Below are 20,251 nucleotides of genomic sequence, written 5' to 3'. Positions count from 1 at the left end.
GGTACCTATGTCTCTACAAAACACTGTTTGAAATCCACTGAATAGGCCCTTTTACATTTGTGATTCATATTTTCTCATACTCATTTCCTCAGATGTCTTTTAAGGATAGAATGTATTCACTGAACAGTGAGATGACTCTGAATTTTAATATAGACATTTACTTCTGAGGGATCTGTATATAGAGTATTGGTTGGAGAGTCTAAGTTAATCCTCTAGTTCATTATTTCCTTTTTTTCTCCTTTTCTCCTTCACCACCAAAAATAACCAAGAAAAAATATATATCCACTTAGAAACATAATGCAGACTTGGTGTTTTCACAGTGCTCAGTCCCTAAGCAAGTCAAGGAAGTGCTAATTAGTTTCTCAGTCACATTGCCGAAAAGCTCTCATCATCCTCCTTTACATTCTTGTGTTTCTTGTTAAGTGTATAATTCTAGCATCTGATCTTTATCCCCATGAAGATAAACTTAAGTCATAAAATAAATAGGAAATACAGCTTGCTAACATTATTATGGAATTTTACTTTGAAACTTATTCTCTTGAACTAACCTATGTTAGTTTAATAACATTTGTTTTCTTGATCTGAGTTTTGTCTGTTATTATTGCTGTTTATTTTTTTAAATCCTCTTCTCAGGGGAGCTGAATAGACATTTTTCCAAAGAAGACATACAAATGGACAACATGAAAAGATGCTCAGCATCACTAATTATTAGGGAAATGCAAATCAAAACCACAGTGAGATATCACCTCGTACCTGCTAGAATGGCTATTATCAAAAAGGCAAGAAATAACAAGTGCTGGTAAGGCTATGGAGAAAAGGGAACCCTCATACACTGTTGGTGGGAATTTAAGTTGGTGCAGCCACTATGGAAAACAGTGTGAAGATTCCTCAAAAAATTAACAGTAGAGCTACCATATGATCCAGCTATCCTACTTCTGGTTATGTATACAAAGAATATGAAAATACTAATTTGAAAAGATATGTGCACCCCTGTGTTCGTTCATCACAGCATTATTCACAATAGCCAAGATATGGAAACAACCTAAGTGCCCATCAACAGATGAATGAATAAAGAAGATGTGGTATATATATACAATGGAATACTACTCAGCCATTTAAAAAAAGATGAACTCTTAGCATTTGTGAGACCATGGATGGACCTTGCTGGTATTATGTTAATTAAGTCAGGTGGAGAAGGACAAATACCGTATGATTTCATTCATATGTGGAATATAAAAATCTAATAAAATAAATGAACAAACCAAACATGTAGATACAAAGAACAGAGTGGTGGTTACCAGAGGGGAAGGGGCAAAATGGATGAAGGAGGTCAACTGTATGGAGATGAATGGAAACTAAATTTTTGGTGGTGAGCACGCAGTATGGTATATAGAAATAGAAATATTGGAAGAACCCGGACGAACTTTTTGGCCAACCCATATAACGTTGTACACGTTAAACTTATATAATGTTATAAACCAGTGTTACTTCAATAAAATAAATAAATAAAATTCTCTGCTTAGAATGTAATGCTAATATCCATAACAAGGAATGCCAGCTTTTACCATGATTTCCATGTGACAAGGAAGCTGAGTGATTTCCACATATGCTCCCTGGAAGTTTTACCTGACAATAGTCACGGGATATACCTTATAATGACATTATGCTTTCCTTTGCTGAACATCCATTTCTTTGCTTTCAAACATAGAACGTGGACTTTGAAGGGGTTCCTTATTTTTATTTTATTTATTTATTTTTAAAATTTACTTATTTATATTTTTGGCTGCGTTGGGTCTTCGTTGCTGTGTGCAGGCTTTCTCTAGTTGTGGCGAGCGGGGGCTGCTCTTCGTTGCGGTGCGCGGGCTTCTCATTGCAGTGGCTTCGCTTGTTGCAGAGCACGGGCTCTAGGCATGCGGGCTTCGGTAGCTGTGGCGCACGGGCTCTAGAGCGCAGGCTCAGTAGTTGTGGCTCACGGGCTGTAGAACGCAGGCTCAGTACTTGTGGCACACGGGCTCTAGAGCTCAGGCTCAGTAGTTGTGGCTCACGGGCTGTAGAACGCAGGCTCAGTACTTGTGGCTCATGGGCTCTAGAGCGCAGGCTCAGTAGTTGTGGCTCACGGGCTGTAGAACGCAGGCTCAGTACTTGTGGCTCATGGGCTCTAGAGCGCAGGCTCAGTGGTTGTGGCACACGGGCTTAGTTGCTCCACGGCATGTGGGATCCTCCCGGACCAGGGATCGAACCCGTGTCCCCTGCATTGGCAGGCGGATTCTTAACCACTGTGCCACCAGGGAAGTCCTTGAAGGGCTTCTTTAAAGTGGCAGTTCTTAAAGTAGAGTCTGTAGATCCCTGGAGGAAGTCCACGAAATTCTTTCTGGGAATCCACAAGGTCAAAGTTATTTTTATGGTAATGCTAAGACTAGGTGACATTTTTCACTGTGTTGAATTTGCGCTGGTGATACAAAAGTAATGGTGAATAAAATTGCCGGTGCCTTAGCATGAATCAAGACATTGCCACCAAACTGTACTAGTAATCATTGTTTTCTTTACTACCTGCACTTCCAGTAAAAACAAAAACAAAAAAAAATGCTGATTTCACTTAAGGATGTCCCTTGATGAAGCACTAAGCACTATTAGTTTTATTAAGTCTTGATCTTTTTTAATTGTTTGATGAAATGGAAAGTATGCATAAGGCACTCCTGCTACAAACCAAGTATGATGGTTGTCGAGGAAAAACACTTGTGTGATTGTTTAAGCTGTAAGCTGAACGAGCTACTTTTATCATGGACCATTTTACTTGGAAGAGCAACTGGCACACAGACTAGTTATTCAGACTTGAGTATTCAGCAGACATTTTCTCAAAAATGAATGAAGTGTCACTTCCAGGAAAATAATGGACAAGATTTGTCACTAATGATAAAAGTTGAGATTTCAAGGAAATATTAGGAATTCTGGAAAAACTCATATCTACCACCTTGAGCCTGACCTCTTCCCTTTACTTAGCTTTTTCTGAAGAGATCAGTGGTTTTTTGATCTTTTGATATTGGAGATGATTTTTTGATATTGTATAATGAAATATGTCAGTATTAAAAGGGTCTGCATAACTCAGTGAGCCAATATTTTCCAAATGACCAATGCTTGATGTTACAGAATCATGCAAGATTAAAACATCCATTCAAAGTGCAAGCTAGACCAGTGGATTTAGATGTAACAATATGAAAAGTTTGTTGATATAGTTTCAGATTCCTCATTGCATCTAACCTTTAAGAAATCAGTTCAGTTGAGTTTTGGTGTAATGTCAAAGAATATTTACAATTATTTGAAAAGGCTATAAAAGATTCTTCCTTTTTCTAACTACATACCTGTGTGAAGGCAGTTTTCTTCGTATGCTTCAACAGAAATAACATATTGTAACAGATTAAATGCAGAAGCAGATATTAGAATCAACTCTTCTATTAAGTCAGACATTAAAGAGATTTGCAAAACAGTGCCACTCTTCTCACCAATTTTTTGTATTGGAAAATAGTTAATTTTCATAAAATAATACTTACGTTAACATGTAATGAGGTTGTTATTTTTTAAATGAATTAACCAAAAATTAAAATTTTTTTTAGTTTTAATTTTTAGTATGGTAACTATTGTAGCTATAACCCATACATACAGAAGTTCTTTGGGGCCCTCAATAATTTTTTTTTTTTTTGGCCGTGCCTCACGGCTTGCGGGATCTTAGTTTCCCGGCCAGGGATTGAACCTGGGCCCTCAGCAGTGAAAGCACGGAGTCCTAACCACTGGACCTCCAGGGAATTCCCACCTCAGTAATCTTTGCCAGCGGTGTGAGAACTCCTGTTCTCCAGGAAGCTCTGTAAAGCACTTGAGGTTTCCTGGAGGCAGGACATAGAGTTCAAACAAGAACCGGTATGAGCTGTGCTGATTGTAGCCCCCAACTACAACCTAAGCTTAGGGGTCATAGCTTCCTAAAGTATGTGTGGCAAGATGCTGAGCGCCGCATATAAACAGAGGTGAACTCGGTGCTCAGGAGGCAGCGCTGTGGACTCTGTTTAAAATCTTCTGTAGTTCACAGCCATGTTATGATTCCATTCTGTAGAATGTTTTTCCCCTCTAGGTTCTGTTTTTAGGAAGTTTGCCACTCTGGAAATATTAAATATTTTTTTTAAAGAGCAGTTCTGCCATTCATGATAAAATAGGAATGGAACAGAGGGCCACCCAGCAGGAGAGTTGTTTCACTCCTCAGACTTCAGTCTGCATCTGCTAACTCTTGGTGGCCCGTCAGCTGTGGTGACAAACCAGGCTTACTGCTCCACACGCTGCCTCAGTGACTTACTGAGGCTACTGCCCTGAGTGTATCGACAGTTGCTTCTCTGCGAGCGTCACATATTTAACGTGGAAAGGATGAGATGGGTGGATAGGCCTGGTCTTCATGGCATTCTGTACCAAATTTAGTACCTTAATAAAAGTGTAGAGGTCAGCTTGCTTCAAAATAGAACTAACAGGAGAGAATTAAACTACTCTTCTAGGCTTACGTTTATTACGTTTCTGGTGGTTTGCTTATTTCCTGCCCCTGTTTATAACATGCCTGATTTCGCACTGCCTGTTTTTCCACGTGGCTGCCACCTTGTGTCTTACGTGAACTGTCTCTGCCCCTTTTCTTGGCCTGTTGAATGCAGTGGCATCCTGTGCTGCTCGTGCTGAAGAACCAAATTGAAGAGAACACTGGCCACACCTTCAACTCCTTGCTCTGCAATCTCTACCGAAATGAGAAGGACGGCGTGGACTGGCATAGTGATGACGAACCTTCGCTGGGGAGGTGCCCCATCATTGCTTCACTCAGTTTTGGTGCCACACGCATGTTTGAGATGAGAAAGAAGCCCCCACCAGTGAGTAGTCTATTTATTCTATGTTCCTCCTGCCATCTAATTTTCTGTGAAAATAACTGAGCTCCTAAAAGGCTCCTGTTTTCAGATTTAGGGGATTGGAGTATGTGTTTTGTTGATGAAACATTTTCAACTGATTGCTTGCCCCATGGTTAACTTTTGACTTCCAGAGAAGCCATTCATTCATTTACTTATGCAACAGAAATCGCCTGCCGCGTGCCAGGTGCTAGAGGCTTATTTGCATTGGTGGAAAGGACAGACATGGTCCCTGTCCACGTGGAAACGGGGGGATACAGATACTACTAATTACTCAAGTAATTGCAATTATGATAAATGCTAGGAAGGAGGGCTTATAAAGGCAAGGTTCAAGTTAGTGGGGGCAAGGAGGCAAAGAAGGGAGTCTCAAGGAAGATACCCCTGAAATCTTAAGTAAGTGTTCCTCATGGCAGTGTTGCCTCTGTTTTGTGAGAGAGCATCATGTGCATCCTCATTGCCTTCTTAGCCTGTTCCTGAGATCCAGATGGCTCTGAAACTCTTTCAGAGAGGAAATTCAAGCCAGGTTATCAGACAAGCAGTGGCTAAACTGTAGAATAACTTTAGTTGTCCAGCCCAGCTCTTACCTATATTACAAGACATTTGAGGGATATGAGGGCTATTAGTGTTTTTAAATCAAAAAGTGTAGAACTTTAGGACTAAGGTAGATAGAAGGATAGTAGAAACTCTAAAAGCAAATCTCTACCAAATTATCTTATTTCCAGGATTTATGTTTTTTTTCTAACCAAGGTTCCCAGTCATTTTGTTTATAACATTAAACCAGACCCAGTCAGTGTGGAAGGCCTACAAGGCTGTGTTTTGAGTATGACCTAATCTAGACCACATAATTATCAGGCAGTCAGTGCTTGTGTCTCTTCTCCATCAGATATACTTCTTTGGGCTGTTTTTCTGACATGTATTTGGGTTTCCAAGCATGGAATTTTGAAGCATATTGTGTTGTTTTGCATTTATGCCATTAAGCACCTTTCATTGGTATATTTTCTGTTGACTGGGTTTTCTTTGCTTTTGTTTGCACAGAAACTTTAGTCTGTGTTAGTGGGGGATTGTCAGTTGCCAGTGACTTACTGAGTGAACTTGCTCCCTGAGCACTTTGAATAGCCTTCACGGTTTCATTGGCAGTCAGCCTTCTCATGTACCAGGGAGTACCACCTGAGAAGCAAGGTATGGTTACGCTTTCATATGTAGGCTTCCACTCAGTTAAATCCCAAGTTCACACATGTGAAGAATTCATCCCGCCCTTAATAAGTCTCCTGTTGTATGAATAGTGGAGAAACACCACGTGTCTCATTTTAAACTTCAGACCCTCTTCTCAAGCCAGGCATATAGAACACAAACGTTTTGCCAGGCATGGTCCTGGGAGCTGGGGCTATAGCAATGGATAAGTAAGGTGAAGTCATCTTTCCCCTCCTGGAGCTCCTGATCTGGCCCGTGCTAGTGCTCTGCCTCCCTCCCAGAGTTATCCGTCCAGCTTTCTGATTGGAAAACAAGCTGTAGTGTGTCCAATGTAATCTTTGGTGTAATCCGAGTCTTTGCTCTTATTTTCTTTGTTGCCAAGTATTTAAGTATTCAGTTACTGCTTCTCTGTACACGTACATTCACCACCACCACCATCATCCCTTTTTAAAAACATTTTTGGCCTGTTTATAGATTTTAAGCTTAAAAATTCCTAAAGCATGCTTTCTGGATAATTAATTTTGCTGTACCAGCAGTTTCCAACTATTAAGCGTTAACAATGTTCCGGTGCCCAGAATACCGCTATTCCTTTTCCCCTCTAGGCAGTTGAAGGTCTTCATTTTCTCATATAAAAACGTATTCATGGTGATCAAGAGCTATTTCAGTTATGTTATAGGTTCGTGTGTGGATGGAAAATATAACTACCACTTAGCATTTTGGTGAACATGAGTGAAAGCACAGGCCATGAAACACTGAAAATGTGGTTAAGTCCCTTTAATTGTCCACTAGTAGCAGGGGAATCTGCACTATAACTATGGTAGCTGATTTGATGAAACTACACATCTGACAAGTCAGAAAATTTGTCTGAAACAAAGTTGGCTGAGGAAACAGATTTGGGAAGAAATATAAATGTGTCAGTATGTCAGGTTACTGACTCTAATAAGTTTTGGCTTCCAGCATAGTCTTAACTATGATTGAATTTGATGCAGTTGTGTATTCCTTCAAATCTGGCTTTTGTTTAAGATGGGGAAATTATAATCATGCATTAGTGAATACAGTTTAAAAATTACTTTTTTCCTCCAGAACCCATAAAGTCCGTTCTTGGATAATCAAAACCCAGGTTTAAACTTTTGGAAGGATTTCTTCAAGTTTCTTTAACAGATTTTAAAAATCTTGGGCTCCACAAATCTAGCTAAACTTGAAGTGCAGAAGCCTTTCTTTGAGTTGACATCCTTGGAAATGTATCTTAGAGTACATCCTCTTTATCACAGGATAATGATCCCTTTTCTGAAGGATTGAAAGGAAAAGTTTATTGCAAATCAGTCTACTTTTCTTTCTCAACTGTGGTGATAGCTTTGAGAACATGGCTTATGATTCATATTGTACAACTCAAAGTAAAAGCATAAAATAGAAAGTATAAATTAGTCTTCTGTGTGGAATTTGTAGGAGTCTTGACTTTCTGTAGCTCCTAGGAACCTGTCTCGCTATGCCACTATAGACTGTAATTTTCATGTCTGTCATCAAGACATTTGGAGTGTGCTAGAGGTTGTGGGAGGGCATCTCTTTCAAAATTCAGTTAGTTTTAAACTATCAGAGGAGAAGAAGGTAATATCTGCTTGACTTGAGTCAAAGTTTCTCACCTAAAGCTGACATAGAGGAATCGTGAGATTGCCTGTACTTCATTCAAGTATGCAGTTTTGAGACAGAAAAGCATCTGTTTGGGGCCACTTTCAAAGAGAATTAGCCTGTTTTTTTTTTTTTAACATTCAAACTCCTCCACCCCTGCAGCAGCTGTTTGTTTTGCAGTCTGGCACCTTAAGTAGTAGTTCTCTGTAGCTGCTGATCTTCTGAAAGCTGCCCCAGTTCCACACATTGCACTCCTAACAATTTCTCGCTGTGCTGAGATGGTAAGGAGACCTTTGTTTCCTAAGCATCAGTGCCCCTCTGATTCATGCAGTTGGCTCAGGCAGCTTCATGCATGCGTCACCCCTGGGATTAAACATTCACGCCTCCAAGATGCCGATCCTCGTTTCCCTGTCCTCTAGTCCAGGTTTGTCAACTCCTGCTCATTCATGTTGATTTTAGAGTCAGTTACCACTTCCTTTAATGATAATAAGGTACTTGGGGGCACAGTAGACTTGCTCTTCCATTCACCCCATCCCTTCTTTTGTTAATTCAGTTAAACCTGAATGAATAGCATCATATCCATCTTCAGGCCAATGTCAGGATACACTGTCTTAAGACGAAAGTAAAGCTTTCCAAATATACCTCAGTAGACATTTTTTAGAAACCAAGAACCTTTTTTTTTTTTTTTTAAACATCTTTATTGGAGTATAACTGCTTTACAATGGTGTGTTAGTTTCTGCTTTATAACAAAGTGAATCAGTTATTTTTGGGCTGCATTGGGTCTTCGTTGCTGCGCAAGGGCTTTCTCTAGTTGCAGCGAGCGGGGGCTACTCTTCGTTGTGGTGCGCGGGCTTCTCATTGTGGTGGCTTCTTTTGTTGCGGAGCGCGGGCTTCAGTAGTTGTGGCTTCCGGGCTCTAGAGCGCAGGCTCAGTAGTTGTGGTGCACGGGCTTAGTTGCTCCGTGGCATGTGGGATCTTCCTGGACCAGGGCTCGAACCCATGTCCCCTGCATTGGCAGGTGGATTCTTAACCACTGCGCCACCAGGGAAGCCCCAAGAACCTTTTTTTATTCTCCCAAGCTGGGCTCATTAAAGCTTTTCTACACTCGTGTCCCAAACCCAGTTGTACTTTTCAAACTGCATCATGTCCCTGTTGTAAAGATTAGTCTGGTTCTTTTCCCAGTATAGTTTTAATTCTGTACTGAAAAACAAGCTGGAAAAGGAACTACAAAAGCCATTTGGCAGGCTGCTATTTCTCTGTCGGTTACCATAGAAACAGTGATGGCTGAGTTGGGGGGTGTGGGTATTAGATAATAGGAAGTTTGTGATGCACTGAAGGTTTGGATACCAAAAGCCTTGTTTTGTAGAAAATTACCCGTGCGTAAGCTCTGTCCTTCATCAGCTGAATCCTGAAAACGTGAGGGGCTTCTGTCCATCTTGAGGTGATTGAGTTGAGGCCAGTTGGACATTTCTCTAACGATTCCTCTCTCTAGCACCTTCTGAAGGATGTGAACTCTGTTCATATCACCAAAAGAGATGGTTGTAAAACCACTTGTAATGGTAGAGGTTCTGAGAGTTCCCAGTGCGTTTGGGTTCCTAGTACCTCCCTTGCTAATTGGTTTTTTACACACTACTGGGAAGAGTGGAGTATGAAAAGGTCAGTTTGATCATAAATACCAATATTTTTCCAGGACTGTGGAAGAAGTGAGGATATTGGAATCCAAAATAATATAAACTGACTAGCTGACATTTGAAAATTGGATGAACTGGACTGTGTAGTATTTCATGGAGTGGTGACTGAACTGCCACCTCAGCCAGAACCCCCGCTGAGGCTCTTCCGGGCATCCACACTTCTCATTAGTCCATCTTCTGATTACAGCATCTGTTCTGAGAAATTACAAGACCTACCTGAAAGAAATTGTTGATAACCATCATCTTTTTAATACATTCCCTAATGAAGTTTAGAAAATCAGGTTTTGTTTCCTATTTCTGTTACTGACGTTTGTAAAAAGCACTTATCCGCCTCATTTATACTTACTCCTTTTTTGTAAATGGGGATGATAATTGGGAACTACTTTATGGGAGTAATAGAGAAGTTTTCCCGTGAAAGGCACCATGAAAGTTGTTGCAGTAATCAGTGAATTTTTAAGCTGTTATAAATGGTGGTTGCTACGGTGACTTTCAGATGTGGAAATTGAAAAAGAAAATGAACAGCCAACCTCCAAGTTTGCCTTGGACTGTGAATAATGGCATTCACTGAGGGAGTACAAAGGAGACTCTGAGAGGGTAAAGTGGCCTGTGGGTCAGGAATGGTGACTGAGTTTTTGAGCTCCTAGCTGTAGGGTCATGCAGTGGTTTGGAGAGCGTGAGTGAGTGAGTGGGAAATTAATTTGTGCATGTTTAAGCAGATAAAGATAAATAGTCCTGGTAGGACCTGAATTCTCTACCGACACGAGATCTTTTGGGAGTTGGAATCATCATTTGCTTCCTTGGGGCCTTGTCTCAGGCTAGAATCCGTGTCCTGACTGCCACTGGGAATAATTAATTTTTGCAGAGAGCCTCCCAGTTTCGTATTGCCACCGATAGTACTTTTAGTCTTGGGAGAACAACCTTTTCCAAAGTGATTCGTCAAGTTTCTGTGTGCCCCAATTAGGTATGGGATCTGCTTGCAGACTGTTTTTTAAACGTTGTCCCGATGGTAGAGTTTTTTTCTCTCCACTTTGCCATACTCTAAAAAACTGTTCCTAAGCCTTCTGGTAATTTTTCCGTCTTTCATAAGCCACATTTTCATGGTGGGTGACTGCTTAGCTGAGGCAGAAAAGAGCTTAGTGAGTTTGAGGAAGGAGGAGAAGGCCCCACAGTGGAGCAGAGTGAGCAAGCGAGGAGAGTAGCAAGTGATGAGATGGGAGGAGCGGGGCAGCGCCAGAGCATGCGGAGACTCATGCGCCTCAGGAAGGAGCGGATTTTATTTTAAGTACATCAGGAAGCCATTGAAATGTGTTAAGCAGAAGAGTGACATGTTCCGATTGAAATTTTACAAGGTCAGTTGCTACTGTGTGGGGCTCGGGCTAGATAGGAGCAAGAGGGGAAGCCAGGAGACCAATTAGGAGGTTGTTATACTTCCTGGGACCAAGGCAGAGAAGAAGGGAGGTGGACAGCTTTAATGACGGGAGCTCAGAGGAGCAGGTATTTTTAAGAGAGGCATGGGAATAATGGTCTGAAAGTGTTAATAAGGAGTATCCCCTGGCTCTATAGATATGAGAGACGTGATCAGCTTCCACAGGAGAGAGAGTTTCAGGGAATTTGGAATCTTCTGGAGGGACCTAGTTCCTGATTAGGACAAGGAAGTAGAGGGAACCTTCAGAGCACATGAGGCTGAGGATCTAGGGGGGTGTTTGCTCATCACTGAATGAGAATTCCAGCGGACACAGTGGAAGGGCGCAGGGGTGGGTGTGGGAGATTATGTCTGATCAGGTTATGTCCCGGAATGGTTTGGGAATGAATGTTCTGATTGAATGGATGACTGGAGAACCCTGCACTTTTGCTGGTGACTGGGGTCAGCTGGATGTCAGGCTTCATGGAATTTGTTCTGTATGCTCTTCGAGGAAGGGGAGTGTTTATTTCTGGTGCTACAGTGTTGAGTGGAAGCTCCTTCAAAATAGCAGTTCCTTTAAGTTGCATTTCTTGGAAACATTATGTCACCAAGAATGGCATCTTCATTACATTAAGGCACATTCAGTGTGGCTAGAATGACTGTAACAGTCAGTGTAAAGCCAAGCTTGTTTTTGCTTAAATTCAGTAACTTCTGACCCCCACCCCACCGCCGATACTATATCAACAACAAATCTGAACAACAAACGCTGTCGGCAGGTGTTTCACTGTAAACTGCATTTGCCTTTTACATTCACTGGGTTCGCCCGGCATAGGATGATTGATTGCACGTGCCAGTCCCTCGTGCTTAGTATTCTCCCTCACCTCGCTAGAACCTTCCATGCCAAATCCATGTCAAAAGTCAGGAAAAGAGTTTGATAAAAACCCAAAGATTTGTGTGTGACAAGCGAGCTCAAAACTGTTTTGAACAGATAACCTCGGTCATTTCAAATCTATGTTTTTCCAGCTAGCCTCTAACTTTAGCAGATCTTATTTCAGAAACAGCTGCTTCTTTTTCTAAAGTAATGTTTTTCAGATTGATGTTGAGGATGCCATCTTTGCAAGCGTGGTTTGAGTCAGCAGACTAACTGTAGAGATGACTTTGTGGGGTCCTAGCTTTATTCTGTCTCCATAATTTCCATAACTAATATGTTTTATTTATGTCAGATTTAAAAGATACATTACCACTATGAACAAAAAATCCAGCTGTGTTCTTACATCAGCGCTGTAGGAACAACTTTTCTGTCCAAATATAGCTGCAAGCTTTGATGATCGATGAAGCCGTCTAGAAGCCAGCCAGGTTCTCAAGGGCAAAGCAACACCACAATTTGCTTGGGAAAACAAGCTGGAAAGAAATGATTAAAAAAGAGGAGAGGGGAACATTTTGGCATGGCCATAGGTTGGGAGGTAGGGCAATTAAAGGGACACTTGGCTCCAGCAGGCTAAGTAGCTGTAGCACATGCTGGCATTTAGTTTTCAAATATCATTTCAGTTTGCAAAAAAGCCTTGACCATACTTGTCAAGCAGCTCTACCATGTATCTGATTCTTGGACTGGAGAGCTAGGGAAATTCCTATTCTATCTGTTACCATCTTGAGAAAACCCTTTGCTTGATTCTGCAGGCACTCTAACATCTTGGTTTTTTCTTGATTTTGAAGCACGGATTCTGGGATAAGTTGTCTCTATCTGCAGTTTCCCTTGCCTACGACTTAACTTACTTTTGGAACACCTGCTCTCTAGCTCCATCCCACCACACTGCTAATATACTATACCACTGTCCTAAAGAGCGAGTACTCTGGCCTTTTCTCAGTCATCATTCTCCTCTTCTTTGTAACGTTGGTCACCAGTGTCCAGCACCTCTCTGCCTGAAACTTAGCCATCTGTTAGCTGCCTTTTCTTTCTCTTATTGGCTTCTGAAATATTATATTATCTTAGCTATTCTCACACTTTTCTCATTGCTACTTCTCTGCCTCCTTTGAGGTATTTTTCCCTTTATGCCCCTTAAATATGGATATTCAAGGTTGTCTTCGATTCTGTTATCTTTGTCTACATTACCTTTTAGGAAATTATGAGCTAGCAGTAGATTGTAAATGCTGTATAGGCAAGGTCCACTTCTGTCTTGTTTATCATTACGTCCCAGCATTAGCACTGTGTGTGTGTGTGTGTGTGAGTGTGTGTGTGTGTGTATGTCGGGGGGGGGCGGTATTTTGTTGAATAAGTAAATAAATGGGATTTCATTTGTTCTTATGACTTCAACCATTTCTTCTTTGGTGGAACAACTTCTGGATCTTATTTCCAGCTTTGACTTTATCTCAGGTTCTAGTCATCACTTTGTACATGTTCACGAGACATTTCCACTTATAACAGCATGTGACGTCTAACCTGAAATTGTAAAATTAGATTTATTGTTGTTCTCTCAGAAAACTCCCCAGTTTCACCCACCCATAAGGCCGTTTATGTTCATGATGTCACTATTCTCTTGGTCAGGTTTACATTGTAAGTTATTTTCAGTTCTTTCCATTCTCTCATTTTAATTGTTTCCATTCCCAAATCTTCTTAGTTCTTTCTTGAAATGTCTGAAAAACTTATCCTTCTAACAGCAGCTTCATTCCAGGCTCTTTACCACACGTCTAAAATACTAAAATGACCTTTTTCCACCCTGATATCTTTAATTCTAATCTTTCCTCCCTAGTTCTGTCTGATATCCAGATGCCAGATATTTTCAGGAACAGCTCATTTTTTTTTTCTCTCTCTCCCCCGCCCCGCTCCTGCTCACAAATATTAATTGAGCACCTACTATGTGTCAGGTGCTATGCTCAACTTTGCGGATATAGCAGTAAATATGGCAGACATGGACCCTGCCCTCATGGATGTCACAAGAGCTAGAAGATAATCAAATGAATGGAGAGACATAATTACAACTTGTGGTTAGAGCTCTGAATTTAGATTTTACTCTAAATGCAATGGGAATAAATGAGGTTGTGACATGCTCTGGTTTATATTTTTAAAAGAGCTCTCTGGCTGCTGTGTGAAGAATAATTCAGGCAGAGGCAAGAGTAGGAGACTAAATAAAAGGTTGTTTCAGTATTTTTAGTGGGAGACTGCTGATTTGGACTCAGATGGTGGCAGTGGGGAAGAACAAAGTGGATGAATTTGAGGTATGTTTTGGAGGGTGAACCAGGTTTCTGGCTTGAGCAGTTGGTGGATGGAGGTGCTGTTTACTCAGAGGGAGAAGGAGCAGGGGGTTTTGCATTTTATTTTGCTCTTATTTAGGGAGGGTCTGTAGAGGGAATCAAGAGTTCCTTCTTCTGCATGGTATGTTCGAGATACTTGAGACTTCCAAATGTAAAGTAGGACATTGGCTATGAAGTCTAGGCTTCACATGACAGGTCTGTGCTAGAGGTATCATTTGGGAATTGTCAGGATAACAACAACAATAACAACAGTAAAGGGATGGTGATCAATAACAAGTGTATAGTACTGACTCTGTGCCTGGCTTTGTTCTAAGTGCTTTACATGCAGCCTCCAGTAATCTTGTCAAGTTGATAGTGCTGTTATCCCCATGGTACAGGTGAGGTGGCTGAGGCACCGTGTTCCATCACTTGCTCCACATTGCACAGACAACTATTTGTTGAACTGAATTGAAACTAATAATCTAGATAGTATGTAAAGCTATGGAATTGCACCATTATCAATTCAGGGCAAAAGAATAGAGAAAGAGGAGCAGAGAGCCAAGATTGAGTTCACTGCTTTCATCACTTTGTTTTCCAACTCAAAAGTCTTTATTTGCTCCTACTGGCACTAATCGTAAATGTAAACTCCTCAGCCAGACTGTCAAATCTTTACATAATCTATGCCCCACCAACTTTGGTGTCTCACTGTTTCCTGTGCGATCGCACTATTCTGCTGAACTATGTCTTTGCTCCTTAGGCATGCTCTCCACCTTCTCATTAACTTAAGTCCTCTCCAGGCTTCAAAGGCCCACTGTAGCCTCGAAGCCTTTCCTGATGCCTCCAATGAAGAAACTAATAATAGTTAGTGCATGTCGGGTGCTTCCTGTGAGTTTGGGAAATGAGAAACAGGTAGCAGCTTCTACTTTGTTTTGTTTGACCTTTCTGCTTATTTGTGTTTTGTTTTTATAAGCATCTTCTTAGTAAAAAGATGGAAAAATTTCTAGTAAGTAGCTCACGTAGGAGATCAGAGATGACCTGGAAAACCAGATGTCTCACTGTTGACTAAGACCATTAGTTTGGAAGCATATTTTGCGTCCATGGCCTTTTCTGATTGCGTTGGGATCACTGAGATTAAGAATATGATACTTGAAGCAGCATATCTGTCCTGAGCTTTGTTTCAGGCACTACCATGTGGAATGGCAAAGGGGCATCAAAGAAGGCTGGCAGATAACATGTGGCCTTGCTTGGGAGCTTACATAGGATGATAAGACATGGGCATAAAAGAAAGAGTCATGTGAGGGGTCCACCAGCGGCTCAGTTGGGCAGCTCTTAAGCGGAAACTGGTCCTCAGACTTGTTTTGTTTATATACTTCCCAGGGTTTTTAAAGAAACTGAGTTAGTTGCCAAAATTTATAACTCAGGAGATTTCATGTAAAAATCCCGTTATCAGTTTCCCTGGAAAACCCAGAAGATGGGGCAACTCCAGGGGAACAGTGAGGGAGCTGCAGAGTGGCTCCCACCTGCACGCAGGCCCTGTGCTCTCTAGTTCTCCATGGTCCCCACGCCCCACTGTGTTGCACCTGGCCCGCGCCCCTTGTTTATGCTACTTGCTGATGTTTGTGACCCTTACAGTATAGTCAGGGTGCCATATAATTCAGATAGGAAATAATTAGAGGATTTCAGAAGAAAGAGAGAGAACTTTGGAGAGACAGCAAGGCTTTAGAGCTAGGCAGAGATCTAAGTTCAAATACTTGCCTACCTGCCTCTAGCCAGCCCTTTGCCTTAGAAACGTACTTTCCCTCCAGCTTCCTTTGCTTATAATACAAAGGAGAGTATCACGTCCCTTACAGGGTTGTGGTGAGAATTAGCACTACTGGGTACAAATTGTCCCTAACATGCCTGGTACTTTAGCAGCGTACACCATGGTTGATCATGTCCAGAAAGTCTAGCAGGATGCCTTGGTTTAAGTACCTGGAAATTGTTATGAAAAGACACTTGGGGCAGGGAAGTGGGGAGCCAACTCTAGGTGGATTAAAGAGTTAAATCTAAAAAATATAGACTTTTTTTTTTAACTGAAAGGAAATGCAGTTGTATATTTAAGTTTCCTGAAGATGGGGGAAAAACCATGAAGGAGAGCCAAAGAAAGATCAGTAGAGTTGACTGCAAAACTTTTTGAGCTATTCTGTGTTAAATATCATAAATGCAGTTAAAAGGCAAATAGCAAATGAAAAAAATATTTATAGAAAGTATAACAAAGGGAAAATATCTTACTATACATGGTTACAGATCAATAAGAAAAACATTAACACCCCATAGAACGATGGACAAAAGACACGAACAGAGTTTACAGTAGAAGAAATGCAAACAGCAAATAGCCATGTGAAAAAACGGTGAACTTGGTTAGTAATTAAAGAACTCTATGTTTGAAGAATGAATTGCCATTTTTCCCTAATTTTTTTTTGCCAATTGATAATGTTCCGTACTGGTGATGTGCTCAGAAGGCAGGTGCTGTCACATTTTCTTGCTGGAATTATAAATTGCCACAACCTTCTTAAAGCAGTTTGGTGTATAAATCAAAGTGCCTTCAAGTTCATACCCTTAGATCCAGTTATTCCACTTTAAAGAATATATCCTAGAAATATACTCAGAGATGTTTAGCCCAAGATCTACTTGCAGTAGGTTTTTCTTTCTTTCTTTTTTTTTTTAAAGTATTACAGGTATATTAAAATCTCTGTTTCCAACCATGTATACCTAACTGCTATATCTTTAACACTAGCATAGTGCCTAACATATGTAGGTGGTCAAAAAATAATTTGTGAGTTTTAAGGAGGAAGGATGTGTTCATACAAAGGAATATTATACAGCCATATTATAAAAATACATTACATCTAAGATGTAGAAAATGCTCACAATACAATGTTAAAAATGAGCGCACAATTTATGTGTAGAATATTCCCTGTGTATGTGTTGTATGAATTCTGGATGACGGGATTAAAGGTGATTTCTATATTTTCTTGGTGCTTTTCCTCAGTCATTCAGGACATATTTATTGATATGTGTGATAGGCATTGAGCGTATTTCAAAAGGGAAAGACAGCATAGCCCTCCCCTCATGGAGTTTGTTATCAGAGATTAAGAAAGCAGACATTGAACAGGTAAGTACAAGTGTGTCAGTTACTCTAGTGAACTTATGTTACTTTTATAGTAGGAAAAAAAAACTATGCCAATGATGATTTTCAAGCACTGATGTTTGTATTGGCTTGGCCAAAAGGTTCGTTCGTTTTTTTCCATAAGATGGCTCTAGTAGCGCTTAGTTGTCTTTAACTTCATTTGAAACAATTTTGTTAGATTGTATTGTGACAGCTGTCATATCAGTGTGCATTAAAAAAAAAATCAAAACTGATGAATTTTTGTGTAGCCATTTTAATATTAAAGATGGGGGAAGCAACATTTTCAGCATATTATGCTTTATTATTTTAAGAAAGGTAAAAACACAACTGAAAAACAAAAAATTATTCATGCAGTGTATGGAGAAGGAGCTGTGACTGATCGAACATATCAAAAGTGGTTTTTGAAGTTTCGTGCTGGAGATTTCTCGCTGGACGATGCTCCACGGTCGGGGAGACCAGTTGAAGTTGATAGCGATCAAATCGAGACGTTAATTGAGAACAATCAACGTTATACCATGCGGGAGATAGCCGACATACTCAAAATATCCAAATCAAGCATTGAAAATCATTCGCACCAGCTTGGTTATGTTCATCGCTTCAATGTTTGGGTTCCACATAAGTTAAGCGAAAAAAACGTTGACCGTATTTCCGCGTGCGATTCTCTACTTAAACATATGGAAATGTTCCATTTTTAAAACAAATTGTGATGGGCAGTGAAAAGTGGATACTGTACAATAATGTGGAACAGAAGAGATCGTGGGGTGAGCAAAATGAACCGCCGCCAACCCCACCAAAGGCTGGTCCAAAGAAGGTGATGTTGTGTATATGGTGGGATTGGAAGGGAGTCCTCTATTATGAGCTCCCCGGAAAACCAAGTGATTAATTCCAACATATACTGCTCCCAGTTAGACCAACTGAAAGCAGCACTTGACGAAAAGTGTCCAGAATTAGTCAACAGAGAACGCATAATCTTCCATCAAGATAGTGCGAGACTACATGTTTCTTTGATGACCGACCAGGCGAAAACTGTTACAGCTTGGCTGGGAAGTTCTGATTCATCCGCCGTATTCACCAGACATTGCACCTTCAGATTTCCATTTATTTCAGTCTTTACAAAATTCTCTTAATGGAAAAAATTTCAATTCCCTGGAAGACTGTAAAAGGCACCTGGAACAATTCTTTGCTCAAAAAGATTAAAAGTTTTGGGAAGATGGAATTATGAAGTTGCCTGGAAAATGGCAGAAGGTAGTGGAACAAAAGGGTGAATACGTTGTTCAATAAAGTTCTTGGTGAAAATGAAAAGTGTCTTTTATTTTTACTTAAAAACCAAAGGAACTTTTTGGCCAACCCTATAATTTCTAAGACACCTTTTTTAGGACAAGAAAGGCACAATTACATGAAAAATCTACATAGATCTCATACAGTGTGAAGTTTCCTTTCCAATGAAAAGAAAAATGTTTAGATTTCTTATCTGTTGGGTGGTTTGTAGTGATATAACAATACACACCCAGGCTTTTTTTTTTTTCCTAAATAGCATTTTTTAAAAAAATATTTATTTATTTGGCTGTGCTGGGTCTTAGTTGTGGCACGCGGGATTTTTATTTGCGACATGAGGGCTCCTAGTTACGGCATGTCGCATCTAGTTCCCTGACCAGGGATTGAACCCTGGCCCCCCTGCACTGGGAGTGTGGAGTCTTAACCACTGGACCACCAGGGAAGTCCCTAAAGAACATTTTTCTAAAGGAAACTGAATAGGCTGAGATCTTGGTGAGAGTTGTGGAACTTTGGAAAACCCCAGCATTCACTGGAAATTATAATTAAGCATTCAAGTGAATTTGAATTCATTTGAATGCTATGGTTGGGGAGGGAGTGAGAATGTTGATTAACATTAATATAAAAAAAATTTTTTTTTTGCTTTTTCCATCTACTTGTGAGGTTTCAAGTGTGTGGGAAACCAAGACTATCAACAGCAAAACCCACCCTGTAGACTGACTGTGACCCTAAAAGTTTCTTTTGACTGGGATCGGGAATGGAAAATTTTATCCTAAGCCATGGCTTTTTAATGGGTGTGTTTTGTTTTGTTTTGAAGAAAGACCTGAGTAAATCAGAAGGGTTACAGAGCAGTGTTTGGGTAACTTAACCATGCTTAATGGCTGTGAGTGCATTCCTCTAAACAGTCTGAACTGTGCTTCCACTGTCGCTTATCCATTTATCAACTGAGCCCTTACGCTTAGCCACGTGAGCTCCTCTGGCCTTTTATCTGCTTCCTCAGTGGAAAAAGTCTCTGTGTATCTTGGTTAAGTTAAAGCGTGGCTCTTTGGTCTGTTGCTGCTCTGGTCTCAGGGGAAGGAAGCGTTCGTGAGCTCTGTGTTGCCTCGGTAGAATTCCCTGCCCTCCTTTCTGTCTCCTTCTGTGAATTAGGAATGCACTTCCTAAGCCAAGGGTGTTGGAAGGAACAAATAACAAGCAGCAAAGTAATGACATCACCTCTCGCTGTGAGTGTCCTGGTATCACTGTCCCCTTCAGGGACTGATGAGAGTAGCTCCCTGCCAAGTGAAGGCTCACCCTCTTTTGCTCTTTGGAACAACTAATGGTTATACTGGATGTAATGTGTTTCAAACCAACCTGAGGCTTTCTCTCATTTGAAAACCTCAGATCTTAGGAACAGTGAGGGAAATGTGGCTCTGCTGAACGTCACTTTCCGTCCATGCTGATATTTCCCTCTTGCATTTGGAATTCTCTTTCACTTGCTGGGTCTATTCCTGCTTCATGTTTCCAGGTAGAATTACAGTGCTCCCCTCTTCTCTTCCACTGGCCTTAGCACTCCCTCCTCCCCAATAATGGTGTTTGCTTTTTTTTTCACGTTTGGAAAACCGTAAGTAGTTCCATTTATTTGGAGCACAGGGTGCCCGTGAGAGAGATGTAGGAGCTGAAACTAAAGAGAAGGAGCAGGCGGGTCATCAAGAGCCTTGGGTGCCAAGCTCATGGATTTGAACTTCATCCTGAAGCCTTTGGGATG

General features: G+C 40.8%; 1 protein-coding gene across 2 annotated transcripts in view; it reads left to right on the top strand.

Annotated features, from left to right (window-relative positions):
- ALKBH3 (alkB homolog 3, alpha-ketoglutarate dependent dioxygenase) overlaps window positions 1-20,251 on the top strand; it is a 36,079-nt gene that overhangs the window by 12,616 nt on the left and 3,212 nt on the right. The window contains exons 8-9 of one of the 2 annotated variants that reach the window (XM_057553570.1): window positions 4,683-4,892; window positions 17,587-18,438. In XM_057553570.1, the coding sequence (XP_057409553.1) occupies window positions 4,683-4,892; window positions 17,587-17,607 (231 nt within the window). In that variant the 3' untranslated portion in view covers window positions 17,608-18,438. Of the gene's footprint in view, window positions 1-4,682; window positions 4,893-17,586; window positions 18,439-20,251 lie in introns of those variants that run through there. The other variant, XM_007181103.3, reaches the window with a different exon arrangement.

The sequence above is a fragment of the Balaenoptera acutorostrata genome, chromosome 9, assembly GCF_949987535.1.
Source record: "Balaenoptera acutorostrata chromosome 9, mBalAcu1.1, whole genome shotgun sequence".
NCBI classification, from domain to species: domain Eukaryota; kingdom Metazoa; phylum Chordata; class Mammalia; order Artiodactyla; family Balaenopteridae; genus Balaenoptera; species Balaenoptera acutorostrata.
The sequence above is the reverse complement of the archived record's forward strand: the minus strand, read 5'-3'. Positions and strand labels throughout refer to the sequence as shown.